The sequence below is a fragment of the Larimichthys crocea genome, chromosome XIII (genome assembly GCF_000972845.2).
Source record: "Larimichthys crocea isolate SSNF chromosome XIII, L_crocea_2.0, whole genome shotgun sequence".
NCBI lineage: Eukaryota > Metazoa > Chordata > Actinopteri > Sciaenidae > Larimichthys > Larimichthys crocea.
The window spans coordinates 11,128,944-11,152,676 of record NC_040023.1 but is presented as its reverse complement, the minus strand read 5'-3'; the positions used below and the strand labels follow the sequence as shown (position 1 = coordinate 11,152,676).

The 23,733-nt window shown below is 40.9% G+C and overlaps 1 protein-coding gene across 7 annotated transcripts; it reads left to right on the top strand.

The window, feature by feature from the left end:
- Window positions 1–8,408: 8,408 nt before the first annotated feature.
- Window positions 8,409–20,301, top strand: rnmt (RNA (guanine-7-) methyltransferase). 7 transcript variants are annotated; one of them, XM_027286660.1, is made up of 11 exons: window positions 8,409–8,518; window positions 14,486–14,605; window positions 14,947–15,076; window positions 15,355–15,480; window positions 16,393–16,508; window positions 16,711–16,892; window positions 17,802–17,966; window positions 18,106–18,223; window positions 18,487–18,588; window positions 18,676–18,709; window positions 20,082–20,253. In XM_027286660.1, exons 2-11 carry the CDS (start codon window positions 14,492–14,494, stop codon window positions 20,123–20,125), a joined length of 1,131 nt encoding a protein of 376 aa, XP_027142461.1. In that variant the 5' UTR covers window positions 8,409–8,518; window positions 14,486–14,491; the 3' UTR covers window positions 20,126–20,253. The 7 variants fall into 7 exon arrangements, with proteins under 7 accessions (XP_027142461.1, XP_010745303.1, XP_010745302.1 ...); XM_010747001.3 differs by lacking the exon at window positions 8,409–8,518 and adding an exon at window positions 8,525–8,689; XM_010747000.3 differs by lacking the exon at window positions 8,409–8,518 and adding an exon at window positions 11,886–11,932 and having other exon boundaries at window positions 20,082–20,301.
- The last annotated feature ends 3,432 nt before the right edge of the window (window positions 20,302–23,733 follow it).

Genomic DNA, 23,733 nt, shown 5'->3' with positions numbered 1-23,733 from the left:
TAAAATAATAACTATTAGAGATAGAATTTATCACATCTTCAGGCTCTGATCTGCTTCTTACACAAGAAGCTTAGAAACAGCTGTCAAACCTGATATATATTTAGACTGTTTTTCTCCAGAGGTCTTAGCCAACTACAGACTGATATCAAACTTTCCCTTTTTCTCTAAGATACTTGAGAAAGTTGTAGCCAATCAGCTGTGTGACTTTCTCCATAACAATAGTCTATTTGAGGATTTTCAGTCAGGATTTAGAGTGCATCATAGCACAGAGACCGCATTAGTCAAAGTTACAAATGACCTCCTAATGGCATCAGACAAAGGACTCATCTCTGTACTTGTCCTGTTAGATCTTAGTGCTGCATTTGACACCATTGACCATCAAATTCAAGGTAAGGTGTCATTAGATTAAAGCTGTAGTTGTATGCATATTAACTTTTGAACTTTGATCCTTGCATTCACACTGTTCATATGTGTTCATGTCATGTCACTGCGTACACACAGACACTCAACTGAAGCCAGGACAGCCCTCATGAAAGTGCATCATTGACTGCTGTGAAACTTTGACCTGCGTCTAAACATTAACACTGTTTGGTAAGTACATGAGGTAGAACAGAAAGATCAACATAAAATATAACATTAACAGATACTGTCACCTGATCATTTTACAACTGTAACTTTAACTTATGTCGCCACACTGTTACGAGCCACCCTAACACCTGTTTAATAAGTTAGCATGCATGCTTAATCTGACAGAAAAACTGACAGCATTAAATGGTCAAAATGTGGCTGTGTTAGAAGAGTCACATACTGTGATGCATTTAGCACTTAGGAGATGTTAGCCAGTGTGCTACAGAAGAGCTACAGTTTAATTGCTTCTCGCTTAGGCCTGTTAAAGAATGTTAATATCTGTTAATAAAAATGTTCATTGTCATATACACTTCGTCTCTTTGATGTTTTTCAGGTTTTATGCTGCGCGACTTTAATGAGAGTTAGACAACATACTTTAGTGTGTTGGGGCAGGTAGGCAGAGATTTCTTACCATGTGATGAGACATGTGAGACATGTATTCTGGACAAAGTTGAAGTAAATTGTGTGCAAAATTACTACAGATGGTCATTAGTGTTACTGCTCTGATTACAAAATGTTCTAATAGCTACAACTTGCTGTCTAAAACCTGGTCGTAGTCTCTGTGACATCCCCGCAGACTGTCTAAAACCTGGACATAGTCTCCATGACATCCCCGCAGACTGTCTAAAACCTGGACATTGTCTCTGCGACGTCCCCGCAGACTGTCTAAAACCTGGACGTAGTCTCTGTGACATTCCCGCAGACAGTCTAAAACCTGGACATTGTCTCTGTGAGACACCCACCTATCAATCAAAGCATGCTCTTAATTCTGCACCATCTTCGGGCCTTGGGTTTTGGTCTGGATGTAGAAATATTCAGAACACAGAGATGAAACATGTATCAGCTGCTCTTATCGATGATTCTTGGTTTATTCCGTTCTCTGCTGTCAGTTTTCTGTCTCAGCAAATTTAATCTATGTTTTAAATGTTGGTCGGACATCTGAAGACGTCACTCGAGTCAGTGTTCTCCAGTTTCATTTATAGAAAGAAGTCAACAGATAATAATAACACAAATGACTTTTCCTCTCTGCTGACCTCAGATCTGATGTTTGTCTGAAGCAGCTGTGAGGTCAAAGGTCAAACCAGGTCAAGGTTAGGCTTCACCTGATGTGTCATTTGAGCAGTGGACAGCCTCATGAGGACGTGTCCTCTGGAGTGAAGAATTCAGACTGTTATTAGTTTTCTGGATGGAAACTGATCTTTAACGTGATCTTGCAAATGTTTGTCTGGACGGCAGCGAGCCGGAGTGTCTGCCAGCAGAGTAATAAGTCTCACCTGTCAGATCTCCATCAGCAGGATGAATTTCAGACATACCAGACAGGATCACTGAACAAACGTGATCCAGGATCAGCTGGAATATGAAACTGAAGAGCACCGCACAGCGTGTCTGTCTGCATCAACTCATCATCCTCACACACACACACACACACACACACACACACACACACACACTTCTTGTCCTTATAGACAGATCACAAACTGTCCTGAAACCATGAACCAGCTGGACGGGAGTGGAGCAGCAATGCATGCTGGGACGCTCTAAGGTGATGTGACGATCAGCTGTTATAGGATGGATGATGTGAGGTCAGTTTGTTTATTGATCGGTCTGTTTATTGATTAGTCTGTTTATTGATCAGTCTGTTTATTGATCAGTCTGTTTATTGATCAGTTTGTTTATTGATTAGTCTGTTTATTGATCAGTCTGTTTATTGATCAGTTTGTTTATTGATTAGTCTGTTCATTGATCAGTCTGTTTAGTGATCAGTCTGTTTAGTGATCAGTTTGTTCATTGATCAGTCTGTTCATTGATCAGTCTGTTTAGTGATCAATCTGTTTAGTGATCAGTTTGTTCATTGATCAGTCTGTTTATTGATCAGTCTGTTCATTGATCAGTCTGTTCATTGATCAGTTTGTTCATTGATCAGTCTGTTTAGTGATCAGTCTGTTCATTGATCAGTTTGTTCATTGATCAGTTTGTTCATTGATCAGTCTGTTTAGTGATCAGTCTGTTCATTGATCAGTTTGTTCATAGATCAGTCTGTTTAGTGATCACTCTGTTCATTGATCAGTCTGTTCAAGTGAATTCACTGTAGACGAGTCTTCAGGAAACCAGTGAAGAACAGATGACGTTTCCATGCAAACATGGACAGCTGTCGATGACAGACTCACAGTGCCACCTGCTGGATGTTTACTGTCACTACAACATGTTGACACTGAAACAGTCAGTCAGCACAGCAGTTACAAATATGAATGTTACAGCAGAATCAAAAGTTTAGTGACATTTAAATAAATAACTACTGTACTTAATTTAATGTAAAATATGCACAAATTGACTACTCTACTGTATATATAACACAGTAATGACTCATCCATGTCAGGATGTTTGTAGCGAGGAAACCTTAAAATCTTGGATGTATTCAAGGAGTCTGGTATAGTAGCAGATCCGTCAGCTGATCATTAAAGTGATCGATCGATCACCTATAAATAATATGTTCATCATAAACTTCCCTTCTGAAATACTGCTGCCATGTTGTTTCTGATACTACACAGAAATATGACACACAGACAGCAGGAAGCTACCCATCAGCAGCAGTGTGCTCTGTGTCAGCAAGGATGTGGCAAAACAGTCCATAAAACTAAAATTTTGTCTGTGGCCTGTGAGACCAGAGTAGATGCTAGAAACTTGTGTGGATTTGGAGATACTGAATATTAAGCACAAGAATAAAACAGCAGATCAAGTTCAAGAGTATTAAATAATTTATCTCTATGCAGTTGAATTATGTGCAATATTGCTGGCATTAGAGTGGCTGGAAGACATAACAAGAAGGAAAATAGTGAGTAGTAGTAGTAGAAAATAGTCTGTAGTGACTCGGTATGAACACTGTCAAACATTAAGACAGGATCAGCCAGAGCACACCAAGAAAGAAAAGCGCTGCTCTGTTTTATATTATTTTTTATTTTTATTTACTTATATCTTTTTATTTATTATTTTGTTGTGTATTTTTTATTATTGTGTTGTGTGTAAAGGGAGACAATAAAATAAGAATTTCATTGCTGTATAAACCCTGTTTTTATTTGACATGACAATAAATCTCTTGAATCTTGAAATACTGTATGAAGTACTGTATGAAACACTTAATGTATGAAGTACTATATGAATTACTGTATGAAATACTGTATGAAACACTTATTGTATGAAGGACTGTATGAAACACTGTATGAAACACTTAATGTATGAAGTACTGTATGAAGTACTGTATGAAGTACTTGATAGATCAAGTGGATATAGGGGGAGCAGAATGAGGTTTTAAATTTTCAGTGGAAAAAAATATTGTTCTTCTCAAAAAAGAAAATCAGTGAAATTATATGGAAAGAACTTAGAGAGAGTAAACAGCTTTTGATTTTTGGGAATGATTTTTGATTCTAGATTAATGTGGAGAGAACATGTGAAGGGAATAGTAGAAAAAAGGAATGGAGTATTGAATGTTATGAGGTGTTTGGCCAGATTAGAATGGGGAGCTGACTTTACTTCATTACAATATATATACGTAGCATTAATTAGGTCTAGAATAGAGTATGGTAGTGTGGGATACAGATCAGCAGCTAAATCTGTCCTCTCGCAGCTAGATATTATTCAAGCTTGAGCACTAAGAACTTGTCTAGGAGCAATGAAAACAGCACCAGTATGCTCCCTTCACGTTGAAACAGGAAAAATGCCATTATGGCCTTAGAAGGAAACAGCTTAAAGCCAATTACTGGATAAACCTAAAAGGGCACAGTAAAGATCATCCAACAAAGAGAGTTTTGGAGATGTGTTGGGAAAAGGGGAAAGGAAAAAAAAATCAAGTTTTGGGTGGGTCAGTGAGGGAATAGCAGAACAACTAAAAATACAACAGATAGAATTCAGCCCAACAGTCCTGTGGACAACAAGACCAGAATGGATGATACAAGAAACAAGCATAGATCTAGAAATATGGAACATCAAGAGAAGAAATAAAACAGCGGACCCAGCCCAGGAATTTTATAACTACGCAGATGGAAAGTATGGAGACAATGTTTACATATACACAGATGGATCCAAAGAGCGGATAACAGGAGCAACAGGCGCAGCAGTGGTGGTTGCCAGTCATCATGTCACAATTTCAGAAAGAACATCAGATCATTTAAGCATATATGCGATGGAGCTATGTGCAAAATGACTGAATGGGTGCACTGTAAACTTGGATAAGTAGACTCTATTTTAAAAAAAGCAAGGTAACTTGTTGCTTTAAAATTTTTAAGTAATGAAGAATAAGTTGAATAAGTGAAGTGGACTACATTCAATGTACTTGAGCCCATAATGGAATGGAATAGAACATTTAAGTTGAATGTACTAATAACCGAGTTACAGTAACTGAAGATACTCCATATAATGTATTACCAATTCAACTAAATTGTATATTCTAACTGACCCAACTTAACTTTTTTAGTTCCAGAAACTCAAAACATGTCTTTCAATCAATAGAGCCATTCTAGTGTGTAGTTTCCTCAGTTATGGCATGAAAAGAAAAAAAAATCTTCCTCTTTACCTCTAATCATTACAATATTGTTCTGTGCCTTTTTAAATTTGGTTGACAAACTGGCAAGATAAAACTCAGCTCTGCTGTACACTGGCATCTTAACATTTACAAATAACAAATGTGTCCATGGAAAAACTAAAAAGTAGTGAGAATGAAAGAAGAGAGAACGGGAGGGTGAAAAAGGAACAGGAAGCCCATACTCTCCCCTCCACCTCTACCTCCCTTTCTATCTATGCAAAATAAAACTCACAGTAGATACCCTTCTAGAGCCCATACTCTCCCCTCCTCCTCCCTCTATCTCCCCTCCTCATGACCCCCCATGTAACATTTTTTTTTTGTCTGTCCTTCTCTCCTTACCCTCCCTCTCTTGACTTTACTTTACTTTTACTGCCAATTAATTTTAAAAAATAACACATTTAACGACTTGGGAAGAGGAGATGCTGGATCTTAAATTGCAGTGTTTGAATTTTAGGTTTCAGATCTGTCGTACCTAAGTTCAGAAGTACCTGTTGAAAAAAAATCAAAAGTGCTCTTGATGGTAGTTGAGATGCAGTGCATAGGTAAGTTGAAGACAATGTACATGACCTGGGGAAGGCTCTCGACATCCATCAATGTTTCCCTCCAAGATGATTCATACTGAGGATGCATTGCAGTGAAGAGACTGTGTGTGTGGAGTGATGTTTTCCTGTTCATGGCAGAGGATCCCCACTGCCACATTATTGTACAAACCTTCCTCATCATCAACATCCTGAAAAAAGGAACAGGGTATGATCACATCAACATGACAACATAGTGCCACAAACACCCTCAATACAAACCTACATGTCTGCCCTGTCCAGTGTCCACCCACTGCCCAGTGCAGTGACTGCTACAGAAAATCACTCAGGACAGGTGCAAGAAGCACCTGGGGATCATTTGTGGACAATTTTTTGGAGTATGCCTCCTCCAGAGAAGTTTTTTTTCAAACAACAATAACAATAAACAAGAAACTATTAACACATGCACACCTTAAAATAATATGTATGGTAGGGAGAGAGGAGGGATGATAGAGAGCAGGGGGAGCAAAGGAGGAGGGGTAAAGGGAAGGAAAATCAAAGTTGCTTACAAAGCAGACCTTGAAGAAGGTGGATGGATCATCGCCAAGAATGATAGGAAGCCCCCTGAGGACAAGGCATATCTGACTTCTGTCACATCCGAAGCCTGGTGGATTGATGGAGCAGAGAGGACATCACACATTTAACTTAGGGTCCATATGTTACCCTGAAGACTATGTGCACACACATAATCAATAATACACAGCAGAGCCATTTACGTACTGGACCCCACCTGTTAACTCACACACAGTGTTCTTGACATTATGCATACAGGTAGTTATTTGCATACCTCATTTACAGATCAACTACCAAACCTGGCAGTGACTAATGTAATGGGTGGCAAGTAATTACTCTGAGGAGTTATTTAGCCAATTCAACTCCATTACACATAGGCTACTCAAAGTTAAAGAGAAGAAAGCGTCTACTAACAGGATAGCTCACATTACCACTACATTTATTTACACCACATGTGTGTTCTTTCAAGCTGAATCAAATATCAGATTGTTTTCTAAGACATAAATAGGGTTAGGGTTAGGGTTAGGGTTAGGGTTAGAGTTGAAAATCAACTAACCTTTGTTTGTCGCATCAGGTCACCCAAGACCTGCCATGTGAAGCCCCTCTTTGCCTTGAAGAATTCCATGAGCCTTGGACTGTGATGGACAAGGCCCTCGTAGAACTCCTGTCTCAGGCTCTTACCAACCACCCTGCTGAACTCCAGACACACCTGAAACATATAAAAACAAAACATGTTCATGTTCAAATGAGTTGACACCATGATGTGATCTTTTTATCCAACAACCCAGTCTGCATGTATTACTCTTTAATACAATTTTGATGAATACTATGAAGCCGCACCATCTTTTTCTAGTGACATCAGATCATGTATAAGTGGGTCCAGCACTTTAGCATTCTTTTACAGTGGTTGTGTTGCATATAATAGGTTAGATAGAGTTGAGTGATGCGCTATATTTTGCTGGCATATTGGCAATTACCCAATACAGAGCACACATCTTATGCTTCTTTTTTGATGTTCCTAACGGATTGGTCATCGATGTACAGCCAATGGCAATTGTGAAGTCATCACTAGTAAGAAGGCCATTTTCTCTGAAGTATACATCATCTACATGATTTTTGTAATCATTTGGAACATGTATTTCTTCATACATTGCTTTATCTTACACATCTAACACATCTGCCCTGCTCAGCAACTTCTGCAGCATTTGCTGGATGGGAACATATACAACCGATTTCTTATCTTTGTCAACTACATACTCTACAGGCATTACCAGTGGAAATTTTTTAGACACATATGATGGTCTCTTTTTTGTGGTTCCTAAGGAACCAACTTTGCTGCAAAATGTTGTCATAATGTTGGTCTCTGAAACAGCACTGCTCACCTATTTCACAATGGACTCATCTATCTCGGAATCATATTCCTTAAGAATCATCTTCACCTTATGATGTAGAAGTGGCTCTGACAAATAATGTATATCACAAAGCTGTTTTAAAACTTCCTGTACAGAGTGCTCGGGTATGTGGATTATAGTCTGCATCTTTAAAAAAAGTGCAGCCAAGTTGTGCTCTGGTTGTGCTTACTGCTTTTCCAAATCATGAAGATCTATCTCACAAGCTTCTTCACTGACATCATATATCTCCCCCATGTCTTCAACGATGGCAAACCAGTGCCAGGTTTCAACTTAACGTTTTGTGGCTTAACTCGGTTCATTCACAAAAGTTGTGATGTGATGTCTCAAAAGTTCAGAGTCATCAATGCCATAGATTTTTGGTGGTTGCTGTGTGGGTGATGTCAGTGCTTTGCTATTAGTAACAGGCAAAACTTATTATATTGATATTAAGTTGTTTGAGCTCAAACACATAATTACAATAAGATAGGCCATTAGAAAGTACAGTTTACTCAGAATTCATAATTAATGTACAGAAATGACATTTGTTTGAGTAGAAACTACTGATTGGACTTAAAAACACAATTACAATAAGAAAGGGCATGAAAAAGTTCAGTTTAATCAGAATTAACAAGTAATGTCAATAAATTAGACACATTTAAGTAATATGAACTCAATCTCTTTGAGTTGAATCAAAATCTGGGTTTACAGTGTGGAAGACGTTGGTTGGTGAAGTCCAGCAGGTGGCGGTAAATGAAAATTAAGGATGCCGACTGCCAATAAACACCAGAGAAGAAGAAGAAAGAAGAGCGCATGCGTCCTGTCTGCAGAGCACCGTGAGTTTGTTTGTTGTTTCAAATTCGAAGTTTTTGTTTGTTTGTTTGTTTAACGGCGAGTTCACGTGCGTGTTTATCAACACAACATCCGGTCCGGTCACCAAGCTGCTCGGTTTATTTCCGACTGAATGTGACGTCATTTAATTCAACTTCAGGAGCTAACGGCTAACTGTGAGTGTGTTATCCTGCTAACGGCTAACTGTGAGTGTGTTATCCTGCTAACGGCTAACGGCTAACTGTGAGTGTGTTATCCTGCTGACGGCTAACAGTGAGTGTGTTATCCTGCTGACGGCTAACTGTGAGTGTGTTATCCTGCTAACGGCTAACTGTGAGTGTGTTATCCTGCTAACGGCTAACTGTGAGTGTGTTATCCTGCTAACGGCTAACTGTGAGTGTGTTATGCTGCTGACGGCTAACGGCTAACTGTGAGTGTGTTATGCTGCTAACGGCTAACTGTGAGTGTGTTATCCTGCTAACTGTGAGTGTGTTATGCTGCTAACGGCTAACTGTGAGTGTGTTATCCTGCTAACGGTCTCAACGGGCTAACTGTGGTGTGTTATCCTGCATGGCTAACGGCTAACAGTGAGTGTGTTATCCTGCTAACGGCTAACTGTGATGTGTTATCCTGCTACGGCTAACTGTGAGTGTGTTATCCTGTTACCAACAACGGCTAACTGTGAGTGTGTTATCCTGTTAACGGCTAAACTTGTGAGTGTGTTATCCTGCTAACGGCTAACTGTGAGTGTGTTATCCTGCTAACGGCTAACTGTGAGTGTGTTATCCTGCTACGGCTAAACTGTGAGTGTGTTATCTTACTGGCTAACGGCTAACGTGAGTGTGTTATCCTGCTACGGCTAACTGTGAGTGTGTTATCCTCTGACGGTAACTGTGAGTGTGTTATCCTGCTGCGGCTAACTGTGAGTGTGTTTCTTCTGACGGCTAACTGTGAGTGTGTTATCCTGCTGACGGCTAACGTGAGTGTGTTATCCTTGACGCTAACTGTGAGGTGTTTATCCTGCTGACGGCTAACTGTGAGTGTGTTATCCTGCTGACGGCTAACTGTGAGTGTGTTATCCTGCTGACGGCTAACTGTGAGTGTGTTATCCTGCTGACGGCTAACTGTGAGTGTGTTATCCTGCTGACGGCTAACTGTGAGTGTGTTATCCTGCTGACGGCTAACTGTGAGTGTGTTATCCTGCTGACGGCTAACTGTGCGTGTGTTTCTCTGACGGTAACTGTGAGTGTGTTTCCTGACGGCTAACTGTGAGTGTGTTATCCTTCTACGGCTAACTGTGAGTGTATTATCCTGCTGACGGCTAACTTTGAGTGTGTTATCCTGCTGACGGCTAACGGCTAACTGTGAGTGTGTTATCCTGCTGACGGCTAACTGTGAGTGTGTTATGCTGCTGACGGCTAACTGTGAGTGTGTTTCCTTTGACGGCTGCCTGTGAGTGTGTTATCCTGCTGACGGCTAACTGTGAGTGTGTTATCCTGCTGACGGCTAACGGCTAACTGTGTGTTATCCGCTACGGCTAACTGTGAGTGTGTTATCCTGCTGACGGCTAACTGTGAGTGTGTTATCCTGCTGACGGCTAACTGTGAGTGTGTTATCCTGCTGACGGCTAACTGTGAGTGTGTTCTCTGCTGACGGCTAACTGTGAGTGTGTTATCTGCTGACGGCTAACTGTGAGTGTGTTATCCTGCTGACGGCTAACTGTGAGTGTGTTATCCTGCTGACGGCTAACTGTGAGTGTGTTATCCTGCTGACGGCTAACTGTGAGTGTGTTATCCTGCTGACGGCTAACTGTGAGTGTGTTATCCTGCTGACGGCTAACTGTGAGTGTTTATCCTGCTGGGGGGGACGGCTAACGGCTAATGTGAGTGTGTTTATCCTGCTGACGGCTAACGGCTAACTGTGAGTGTGTTATCCTGCGACGGCTAACGGCTAACTGTGAGTGTGTATTCTGCTGCCGGCTAACGGCTAACTGTGAGTGTGTTATCCTGCTGACGGCTACTGTGAGGGTGATATCCTTCTGAATTTTTATCCAACAACCCAGTCTGCATGTATTCTCTTTAATACAATTTGATACTACTGAGCCGCACCATCTTTTTCTAGTGACATCAGTCTGTATAAGTGGGTCCAGCACTTGCATTCTTTTACGTGGTTGTGTTGCATATATAGGTTAGATAGAGTTGAGTGATGTCGCTTTTTTGCTGGCATTTGGCAATCCCAATACAGAGCACACATTTGCTTCTTTTTTGATGTTCTAACGGTTGTGCATCGATGTACAGCCCTGGCAATTGTGAAGTCATCACCGTAGAAGGCCCTTTCTCTGAGTTACATCAACAGATTTTTGAATCATGGAACATGTATTTCTCATACATTGCTCTACACTAACACACTGCCCTGCTCAGCAACTTCTGCAGCATTTGCTGGATGGGAACATATACAACCGATTTCTTATCTTTGTCAACTACATACTCTACAGGCATTCCGTGGAAATTTTTAGACACATATGTGGTCTCTTTTTTGTGGTTCCTAAGGAACCAACTTTGCTGCAAAATGGTGTCATAATGTTGGTCTCTGAAACAGCACTGCTCACCTATTTCACAATGGACTCATCTATCTCGGATCATATTCCTTAAGAATCATCTTCACCTTATGATGTAGAAGTGGCTCTGACAAATAATGTATATCACAAATGTTTTTAAAACTTCCTGTACAGAGTGCTCGGGTATGTGGATTATGTCTGCATCTTTAAAAAAAGTGCAGCCAAGTTGTGCTCTGGTTGTGCTTACTGCTTTTCCAAATCATGAAGATCTATCTCACAAGCTTCTTCACTGACATCATAATCTCCCCATGTCTTCACGATGGCAAACCAGTGCCAGGTTTCCAACTTCGTTTTGTGGCTTAACTCGGTTCCTTCACAAAGTTGTGATGTGATGTCTCAAAAGTTCAGAGTCATCAATGCCATAGATTTTTGGTGGTTGCTGTGTGGGTGTGTCAGTGCTTTGCTATTAGTAACAGGCAAACTTTTATATTGTATTAAGTTGTTTGAGCTCAAACACATATTACAATAAGATGGCCATTAGAAAGTACAGTTATCTCAGATTCATATTATGTACAGAATGACATTTGTTTGAGTAGACTACTGATTGGACTTAAAACACTTACAATAAGAAAGGGCATGAAAAAGTTCAGCTTTAATCAGAATTAACAAGAATGCAATAAATTAGACACATTTAAGTAATGAACTCAATCTCTTGAGTTGAATCAAAATCTGGGTTTACAGTGTGGAAAGACGTTGGTTGGTGAAGTCCAGCAGGTGGCGGTAAATGAAAATTAGGATGCCGACTGCCATAACACCAGAGAAAGAAGAAAGAAGAGCGCATGCGTCCTGCCTGCAGAGCACCGTGAGTTTGTTTGTTGTTTCAATTCGAAGTTTTTGTTTGTTTGTTTGTTTAACGGCGAGTTCACGTGCGTGTTTATCAACACAACATCCGGTCGGTCACCAAGCTGCTCGGTTTATTTCCGACTGAATGTGACGTCATTTAATTCAACTTCAGGAGCTAACGGCTAATGTGAGTGTGTATCTGCTAACGGCTAACTGTGAGTGTGTTATCCTGCTAACGGCTAACTGTGAGTTTTATCCTGCTAACGGCTAACTGTGGTGTGTTATGCCTGCTAACGTAATTGAGTGTGTATGCTGCTAACGGCTAACTGTGAGTGTGTTATCCATGGCTAACGGTCAACTGTGAGTGTGTTATTCCTGCTAACGGCTAACGGTAACGTGAGTGTGTTACCTGCTGACGGTGGCTCTAACTGTGAGTGTGTTATGCTGCTGACGGCTAACTGTGAGTGTGTTTCCTGCTGACGGCTAACGTGAGTGTGTTATCCTGCTACGGCTAACTGTGAGTGTGTTATCCTGCTGAGCGGCTAACTGTGAGTGTGTTATCCTGCTGACGGCTAACGTTGAGTGTGTTATCCTGCTGACGGCTAACTGTGGTGTGTTATCCTGCTGACGGCTAACTGTGAGTGTGTTATCCTGCTGACGGCTAACTGTGAGTGTTTATCCTGCTACGGCTAACTGTGAGTGTGTTATCCTGCTAACGGCTAACTGTGAGTGTGTTATGCTGCTGAGGCTAACGGCTAACTGTGAGTGTGTTATGCTCTGAGCTAACGGTAACTGTGAGTGTGTTATGCTGACGGCTAACTGTGAGTGTGTTATCTGCCTACGGCTAACTGTGAGGTGTTTCCTCTAACGGCTAACTGTGAGTGTGTTATCCTGCTATGGCAACGGCTAACAGTGAGTGTGTTATCCTGCTAACGGCTAACTGTGAGTGTGTTATCCGTAACGGCTAACTGTGAGTGTGTTTCCGTTAACGGCTAACTGTGAGTGGTTTATCCTGCTAACGGCTAATGTGGTGTGTTATCCTGCTAACGGCTAACTGTGAGTGTGTTATCTGTGACGGCTAACTGTGAGTGTGTTATCCTGTCTAATGGGCTAACGGCTAACGTGAGTGTGTTATCTCTGCTGACGGCTAACTGTGAGTGTGTTATCCTTCTGACGGCTAACTGTGAGTGTGTTATCCTGCTGACGGCTACGTTAGTGGGTGTTATCTTCTGACGGCTAACTGTGAGTGTGTTATCCTGTGCGGCTCTACTGTGAGTGTGTTATCTGCTGACGGCTAACTGTGAGTTGTTATCCTGCTACGGCTACTGTGAGTGTGTATCTCTGACGGCTAACTGTGAGTGTGTTATCCTTTGACGGCTAACTGTGGTGTGTTTATCTCTGACGGCACTGTGAGTGTGTTATCCTTCTGACGGCTAACTAGTGAGGTGTGTTATTCCTTCTGACGGCTAACTGTGAGTGTGTTATCCTGTGAAGCGCTAACTTGAGTGTGTTATCCTGCTGACGGCTAACTTTGGTGTGTTATCTGCTGAGCGCTAAGGCTAACTGTGAGTGTGTTATCCTGCTGACGGCTAATGTGAGTGTGTTATGCTGCTGACGGCTAACTGTGAGTGTGTTATCCTTCTTGACGGTCTGAACTGTGAGTGTGTATCTGCTGACGGCTAACTGTGAGTTGTGTTATCCTGCTGAGGCTAAGTGCTCAACTGCTGCGCGAACTGTGAGTGTGTTATCCGGACTGACGGCTAACTGTGAGTGTGTTATCCTGCTGACGGCTAACTGTGAGTGTGTATCTGCTGACGGCTAACTGTGAGGGTGTTATCTGCTGACGGCTAACTGTGAGTGTGTTACCTGCTGACGGCTAACTGTGAGTGTGTATCCTGCTGACGGTAACTGTGAGTGTGTTTATCCTGCTGACGGCTAACTGTGGTGTGTTATCCTGCTGACGGCTAACTGTGAGTGTGTTTATCCTGTGACGGATTAACTGTGAGTGTGTTATCCTGCTGACGGCTAACGGCTAACTGTGATGTGTTATCCTGCTGACGGCTAACGGCTAACTGTGAGTGGTTATCCTGATAACGGTAACTGTGAGTGTGTTATCCTGCTGACGGCTAACTGTGAGTGTGTTTTTACTGTGACGGCTAACGGCTAACTGTGAGTGTGTTATCCTGCTGACGGCTAACGGCTAAACTGTGAGTTGTTATCCTGCTGGGACGGCTAACTGTAGATGGTTATCTGCTTACGCTAACGGCTAACTGTGAGTGTGTTATCCTTCTGACGGCTAACTGTGAGTGTGTTATCCTTCTGACGGCTAACTGTGAGTGTGTTATCCTGCTGACGGCTAACTGTGAGTGTGTTATCCTGCTGACGGCTAACTGTGAGTGTGTTAGACTGTTGTGCTGCTTTAGCCTGTTAGCCTTATGCTGCTGTTAGCCTGCTGACAGTCAGCTGTGTGTGTGAGTGAAGCTACTATAACTGAAGTTGTTAGTTCTTAAACAAAATGTCTGAATAAACTTAAGCACATCTTTAGAGGTGTTTCTATTTCTCCTGTTTTCAGTGAACAATGGATCTTCAGTCTGTCAGGACATCAACAGAGAGGGAGGAAGGAGGAGGAGTGCAGAAGGCTGGGATGAAGAGGAGACATGAGGATGAGGACACCTCACCCAACAAGAAGCTGGTAGGTCTCTATCCCTCTCTCTCTTTAACTCATCTGGTAACAGCAGATGACCGTCCACCCACCGGCGCCGTTCTGCCTGTTAAAGGAAGTTTTCCTTACTCATAGTGGAACTGTTGGTCTCTGTAGATGTAAAGAGTACAGTTTGTCCTGCTCTCTATCGAAACTGTCATGAGATAACTAAAGTTATAAATTGATTTTCTGAACGCAGTCGAATAGTCGAAAAAGTCCTGTCTTTTGCTAAATACTCGTACAAACCCTGATCATAGCTGATTATTGGGTTGCACCTATCATCAGTCATTCTGATCTGATTAGTTACTGATAACATGTTATTGATCTGTCAGGTTACTGATCACAGTGTGAAGGTAGCGAGTCACTACAACAGCCTGCAGGAAGTTGGCCTGGCTGTGCGGAGTCGAAGCAGAATCTTCTTCATGAGGAACTTCAACAACTGGCTGAAGAGCGTCCTGATTGGTAACTGAATCATCAATAATATATATCAGCCAACATTGATCAGCTGGTATCAATATTAGCAGAAGGTATTTTCTGTTTTGTTTTGGCCACCTGAAACGCACCTGAAACTCACCTGAAATGCACCTGAAATTCTCTTGAAACACACCTGAGACTCTCCTGAATCGCACCTGAGACTCTCCTATAACTCTTGTGAAACACTCTTAAAACTTTACCTAACCTAACATAAACACACATGAACATAACCCTTTAAGTTGATGGGCTGTTTGTTTGATTGACAGGTGAGATCCTGGAACAGGTACGGGGGGCGGGCGCTCAGCAGGTGTCTGTATTGGACCTTGGCTGTGGGAAAGGAGGAGACCTACTCAAATGGAGGAGAGGAGGGATCAGTCACTTGGTCTGTGCAGGTAATCAGTTATTAATCAGTTGTTCGCATTATGTCAGATTCTTTACACACACTTACCAGGGCAACTCGCTGTTACAGAAACTGTTACAGAAACTCTATAGCTTACATTAAATTTAGTTTAGTTTAATCACCTGAGTATAAGAATTGTTATGTTTTTGCCCTCTATATCTACAGTGAGTCCTCCTCCATGAAGTCTGCCATGTTGGACTGACATTTTTGTGCAGTAGCTCAGAACAGACAAGCCAAACACTGATCTACATATGGACTTTTGCCTTTTATGTGAATTTCACATGAGTTTAGAAGGAGGGTGTGACATGGGACTCACACCGGAGGCGTTACAGCAGCGTGATGGCTGCGCCGCGGTTTAGCTGCGTCCTTTGCCTGGCATCAACTCATACCGGACGCGTGTCAGCCGCGTTACGGCAGCGGGGCGAGCCAGCCGTATTCACGCGAGATCACGAGACAATCCTGGACATACGAGGGGCCCCGCGATAAAAAGCGACATGAACTGCGTATTGTCTTTTATTTTGAAAGGGGGAGGAAGTTTACTACGTTGATTCTGTGTCGGGTTTCCTGTCTGGTGCGCAGTGCTATGTTGAAATTTACGAGGTTTAGCAGCGGCTCGCATCAAAAATAGAAATGCTACGGAAAGCTTGCGCCGTGGCGCGGAGAGCTGCTTCTGGGACACTTCTGAGACGCTGCTGAGACACTGCTGGGACGCGCCCTGTGTGAGTGCTCTAATGGACTAGACTGGCAGCTATCTGCTACGGTGACCACGGCGCAGCCGTTCTGCAGCCGTAACGCCTCCGGTGTGAGTTGGCCTTGAGAGGTGGGAGAGTTTTCATTTGGCTGCAATGCCACTTCCCATACACTGGACCTTTTAACTAATGATGAACAATGTCTTTAATTTCAGATATAGCAGGAGTGTCGGTGGAGCAGTGTCAGAGTCGATATGAAGACATGAAGAAGAAAAGTCATGTTAATGAGAAAATCTTCAGCGCTCAATTTATCACTGCAGACTGTACCAAGGTAGACCTGCAACACCTCAATCGTTCATTACCAGAGACTCCCAGTAGTCTCAGGGTTTGTCTTAAGAACATGGAGAGTAAACAACTTTTCTTTGGAGAATAGTAAAGATTTCCCCTCCATTGTCCCTTCCATAACTTCTTCTGTCACTTGTCAATCACTTTCAAAGAAATGTTGCTATAACTCTTTTGTCCTGTGTGTACAGGAGGTTTTGTCAGATAAGCTGGATGACCCTGAACTGAGGTTTGACATCTGCAGCTGTCAGTTTGTTTATCATTACTCATTTGAGAGTGAACAGAAGGCTGACATGATGCTAAGAAATGCCTGTGAGCGTCTGAAACCTGGAGGTTTCTTCATTGGAACGACGCCGGACGCCTTTGAACTTGTGTAAGAACATAAGAACGGTGACTGATGGTGGTTTTAGACGCCATCGTCTTTAGAGTTTTTTATATATATATATATCTATATAAATATATATATATATATATATAGATAAATATATAATATATTTTTTTTTTTTTTAATTAATATAAAAGAATATGCATTTCATTGAGGGAAATAAGTATTGGATCCCCAAAAAACATGACTTTGTATTGGCAGAGAACCATGTTGACGCAAAGAGGTCAGACATTTCTTGTAGTTGGTCACCAGGTTTGTAACATCTCAAGAACAATTTGGGTCCACTCCTCTTTGCAGATTCTCCAAATCCTTCTGGTTTCAAGGCTGTCGCTGGGCAACTCCAAGCTTCAGCTCCACAGATTTTTGTTAATGTGACGGTCAATTTGAAAATACACAGACTTTTTAAAGTAGAAAAGTACACAGGACAGTAAAGACAGAAACATACTTCTCACACAAATGTGCACCAAATACAAAGAAATTAGAGAAGAATTATTTCCCAAATTTAAAGAAAAATCCCGTCTTCCTCACCCTCATCACTGTACACTCGTACAGTACATCACTGCATGCCACACATTAAGAAGTGTTTTCAGTGTTGGACTGAGTGTGTGTAATACTTTATATATTTCATTGTCACTTATTATTTATTGTTTATTATTTACACACAAACATACACACACAGAACATGCATATGCATACAAACAATTATTTCTTTATTATATTATAAATATTATAAATAATTTTTTATTTAGCTTTATTCTATTTATATATGTATATGTTATGCTTTACTAACATTGTCTGTGACATTCATTCAAATTTGAATTAAAGTAAGCATGTTAATGTATTTTTTTTTCTCTCTCTCTCTCTCTCTCTCTCTTTTCTGCTCCTATTTCTCGGCAGTAAACGGTTGGAGGCATCGGACTCTCTGTCATTTGGTAACGAGGTTTTTAGTGTTTCTTTTCAGTCCAAAGGTTTCTATCCTCTGTTCAGCTGTCAGTATCACTTCAGCCTTGAGGATGTTGTCAACGTTCCAGAGTTCCTCGTCTACTTTCCTCTTTTTGAAGAGTGAGATTTTATTTTTAATAGCACTTCACTAAGACATCACAATGTCAGAAATGTGATTATATTTCTGCTGCAGAGGAAATCTGACCAGACTTTTACCATAAATAAACTCATCTGTAAAGACTCTCTTTGTTTGTGGCAGCATGGCGAAGCGTTACAACATGCGTCTGGTGTTGAAACAGAGATTCTCCGAGTTCTTTGAAGAGAAAGTGAAGAAGGAGCACCATCGCAGCCTCATGATGAAGATGATGGCTCTGGAGGTAAAAGTGCTGATTTTCTATCTATAACAACTTATAAACGTATGGTGTTGGATGCTGGTGTATTTGCTTGTTTTGTCAGTGCTTTTGTTCACATATAGGAATATGTTTAACTTGATGTGCAGATGTCTTATGTTAATCATTACTGTGTAGAAGTAATGACTGTGTAGTGCACATGTAATCATTTAGTGAACATATAGTTTATATGTATTGGATGTGATGATTACCAGGTAGTTAACAATTGAAACTGCTTGTTGTATTTTCAGCCATTTCCCAGTGAGGATGGAGGCCGACTGGCTGCAGATAGCAAAGGAGAGTACTGCCATGCTAAAGAGCAATGTAGCAGAGTCGGAGTCAAACTACCGCTGGTGAGTGTTCTTAGAGCACAATTTGAATCACTGGTTCTGTTTCATTCGTTCCTGTTTGGACTAACTGTGTTGTTTGTTTCTATACAGGGCACTTTGAGTAGATCTGAGTGGGAAGCAACCAGTAAGTTCAGTTCACTTCACTGTTACTTTAATCTTCATGTTAACTGGTAGCTTTTTTATATATAGATACACCACTCACAAAAGGTTGTGGATGTTCAGCTTTCAGATGAAATTTCAGAGTTCACTTTAAATGCACTCTAATGTTTACAGGTGAACTTAATTTGACTTACTGTAAACTTTTGAATGCACATGTCCAAATGTTTAGTGTTTCAGTTTCTTATTGCAGAACATGCTGTTCTCTAACAAGGTGAATTAAAAATCACAAGTCTCTGATGTACTCAAAGGGAAGTTTCCACTGAGCTTAGAGTGTCAGTGTTATCAGCCAGTTGCAATAAGTTGACTTATGAACACCACACTACACCTACATTACACACACACCAATTCATCTGCACATCACTGCTCTCTCATAGTGAGATTTTTCTGTTTACATATTTATATAATGCTAATTTGTATTATACGGGTCATGTACATAGTTGTAAATATAGTAACATAGTGGTGTATATTTTTTTTCTAGTTTATTTATTTTTCTAGTTTTGCTATTTCTATCTTACATTTTATTTATTCTTCTTTTCTATCTTATTTTCTTTTTATCCTTTTGAGTGTTTTTTTGCACAGTCGCGACAGTCACCTTCATTTCACTGCCACTGTACCTGTACTTTTAGGCATGTGACAAATAAAAACTTGAATCTTGAATCTTGAATCTTGAAGATGTCTACTTGAGCTGGAATCAATGGTCATACAAGTTACTGAGACATTGACATGTTTTGTTGTGGTATACAGACCACTGTTGTTATCTTTTGTTTCAGTACATTGAGATGAAGAAATTACCATTGCATGCCTCAACTTAAATACCCTACTTTCATGATCTAATATCACTGTATCATAAACTTTTTACATTTTCACCCAAAGGCCGAATATCCCTTTTAAAGTAACTAACTTTTTGTGAGTAGTGTATGTGCATTCATATAGTTGTCTTATTATATACGTGATACCATGGCAGTCAATGTTTTCTTGTGCTGGTTGTACAGATCTATTAATTTTATTGTCTCAATGTCCATTACGTTAGTAATGTTCGCTGCTCAGCAATAGTTATAGCCATGTGTGTAGCCATGTCACATGGACATGCATCGCTAAGACTGAGCACAGCTAAGACTAGGCTTGAGTTTGCTTGGTGCAACTAACAAAGTTCATTCTAAAGTTGTCAACAAAGACAAACTTAGCAACTCTTACTACCCCCTAATCCAGTTAGTGCAACCGGCCCCAAGTGACATCAGACGTTAAGACATATTGACTGTAATTACAGGAATGCAGATTTGGTTAAAAAATATGTTTATAATGAACTAACGCCTAACTCTGATCTCTGTTCTCTCCAGGTATCTACCTGGTGTTTGTCTTTCAGAAGATGCCCTCACACTGAAAACAGTCTTCTTTGGTTTGTCAAGTCACCTGCTTCTCCTCAGCTCACCTGTTCTCCATCTTGTTTGTACAGTGTTTGCCTGTTTTCTTTCCAAGTTAATGTTTGATAAACTATGAAGTGTGTGTGAATTAAAACTGAATATGGACTCAGTTCATTTTGTATTTCCACCAACCTACCATCAGTCTCAGATTGCTTTGTAGTACAGTGGCCTAGATCGATAACACACAAGTCGCACAAGTCACAAAAGCATAATTTGGGAAATGGATGATATGTACAAGTTTTAAAAAAGTGTTTGACTCGTATGATTGTAGCTTGTTAGGCAGCTGGATGATGTGTGGGACAAAAGTCCAGTCCACATCCTGGTCATGCTAAACTGTGGCCCTGAACGTACATGTGCATATTCTGACAGTGGAAGGTGTAGTGGGTCCGCTATGATCTGAGATAAATTAATGGTGTACTGGTCTGCACATTGTTTCCAATTATCTATCTAGATTGTTCGACAAAACTCCCCCCAACACTGAATGTAAAAAGTTCTCATATACAAAATATGTAGGGTACATATATAATGTTTATGTCATGTCTTACACGTGTATAGATGGGCACTTAACCCTATATGCACATGCTATATTTTGTATAGCAAAAATGGCTTCTTTCATGAGTCATGTTAGGGTTTGGGTTTTACATTCACTCTCCCTGAGCTGTCCGATAGTGTTGGAAGTAGTGGTGTGTGGGTCGTGAACGTATCATTCAATGTGAACTAATCTTTTATATGACTCAGAGTAATGAGTCATCCCCAGAAGGCTACAGTGCTGCACTAGTGAATGAATGAAATGACTCAAAAAAAGATTTGTTCATTTTACCGTCCGAGAGTAAGGGTTAGGGTTGAAGCTGCATGGGCACTCTATGCCTGTTGCTGTTTGGAGCTACGATCGTGTTTAGCTGTAGCCTGGTCCTGCCAATTATAAAATATTTCAAGACTTCTGCAAACAATGTGTTTTATTTTCTGTGTCTGTTTAAGTTATAGTAAATTACCGGCATCATTCTTCAATCAACCCTCACTGGATTTATTTGATCACAAACTGCCTTGAGTCTGACACTGCACCGCTGCTTTCTCCATGTGGTAAAACAAAGGAAACTGGGGTTATAAGAAAAATCCAAAACAAAGTTCTGCCACTACAGTGTCTTTTTACTGACTCAGATCACTCTGACTCTGGAACAGTAAATTGAACAAATCTTTTAAAGTTATTTCGTTCATTTGAAGTAGTGCTGTAGCTTTCTTGTGCGTGGAAAAAAAAAAAGCGTAGTTCGTATTCCCGGAGGAGACGGCTAGGTGAGAAATGATCCAGAGTAAGCTCAAATGTGGTTGAACCTCAGAATCGAGTTAAGCCAGGGGGTCTGGATGATTATGATTAGGTTCACCTTTTGGGGAGACGCTTGAATTTTGAGGTGGTCCAGAGGTTAGTGTTGGATTAGAGAAGCGGTTGGGGTTAGTTAAGAAACCAAATGGGTATGGTAAGGATAACTTTTTGAGGTGGTATAAGGCCAGGGTTAATTACACTGGGGACCACAATTTTTGTTGAGTTAGGCCTGACAGCTGTTTTTTAACTAATTCTTGGGTGCGGAATCCAAAACTGATCTCAGTTTTTTAACTAATTCTTGGGTGCGGAATCCAAAACTGATCTCAGTTTTTCTCTATTGCGTCAAGTTTAGGATCCCGTTTTCTTAAAAAACATGAAAAATACTGTACTTAACAGATATGCGCTTCTTTGTTGAATCCTTTTGAATTTCAAAATCTGCATCATTGCTGTCACTGCATTCTTCAACATCACTCAGATCTTCTAAAGGAGGTAGTTGTTCAAAAAACTGGCACTGGAATTTCAGCTGAATGAGGCATTGGTATTATAGCTGAAGGTAGATTAGAATATTCTATTTTTACTTTTATTTTTCATGTAAAAACCATGATGTTTTAACTAAACAAAGGGAACAGTCAATGATCTTTTTGCTCTCGCCAAACCATGGGGATACCAAATGCCAACTTTTTACGTGTTCCTTTGGTCCACATCTGTAAACTCTCGACACACTGCTTGCACACTTTGTGAGGGGCCCATGGCTTGTCTTGATCACTGAGTTTTACTTTAAAATTTGCACTGATGTTTGCCCTCTGACTTGGAATGGTGAAACTACCACAAATACAGCAAAAGGAGTCAGGGTTGTTCATGACGAGAAGTAGCAGGAGCAGACATGATCTGGAACAAAGGAAATATATACTATCTAAATAAAACACTAAGGAATAGTTACGTTTTAAAAACTACAAAAACAGGATAAAATGAAATAGAACTTACAACGGTATGCCCATGGTTACATGGTTAAGAGAAAAGCCAGCACAAATCCTCTTAATTCCTACTGTACTAGCTTTCTGTTTGCAGATATTGATAGTACTGACCTATTGGGAGCTGCACACACCTCACCGCACTGTCTCAATTGTGACTGCACAAACAAGTTGCCACATAGCTGTAGATGAGTCCAAACGTAATCTGTTGGCAAGTCTTACTACAGCTAATCAGTGGAATTTTGCTTATCTCAAGATAAGCTAAGGGCAACTGAGAGAGGTAGGATAAAGGAGTTAATGACAATCGCATACACAAAACAGCGAGAGGACATACATGTAAACTCACCCCCCAGCGTTCTGGACCTAAGTGAGAAATGGCCATTTCACCTGACTTGGAAGTTCTTACTTTCCCACTTCACCACCCTCACTGGTGTTGACCTGTACACCAGACTGAATGAAGACTGAGACAAAAATGGGAAAAGACTCCTGGAGTTCTTTGGAGGTCAACTAATGAAGTGGACTAAGGAGGTTAAAGCTGTTCTGAAAGAAACCTTGAAGGGGGACCGAGAGGGCACAGATGATTTTGCAGTGATGCTGGTCGTGATGGCACATTTCAAGGACAGAATGGAATAGAATAAAAAGTTTTTTTTTGTCATTGTACAACAGACCTACTGTAAGCACAGCGAAATTACAGGGGGCTTCAATGAAGAGCTCTTTTGCTGGTGCCACCTTTCCCTCAATCGCCATCACCTTTTGTAAACATACAATGTGCTCTCTCGTCCAGCAGGTTCTCGTAGATTGTGGCTGCTGCTGTGGTCCTGCATGACGTCCACAACATATATTATTAAATCAAATCAAATCAATTTTATTTGTATAGCCCAAAGTCACAAAATACATTTGCCTTAGAGGGCTTTATAATCTGTACAGGGAGTGACACCCTCTGTCCTTAGACCCTCGGTTCGAGTGAGGAAAAACTTGAGGAAAAAAGGTGGAAGAAACCTCAGGAAGAGCCACAGAGGAGGGATCCCTCTCCCAGGACGGACAGACGTGCAATAGATGTCACGTGTACAGAACAAATCAACACAAACATATTGTACAATTACAATGACTGACAAAATAACAATGAATCACAATGAATGATAAAATGACCACAGTAGCAGATATGGTAGCAATAATGACAGTAATAAATGTGTAGTGGACGTCATGCAGGATCACAGCAGCAGCCACGATCCACGAGAACCTGCTGGACGACAGAAACTCCGGGGAAGTTTGGTTAGTA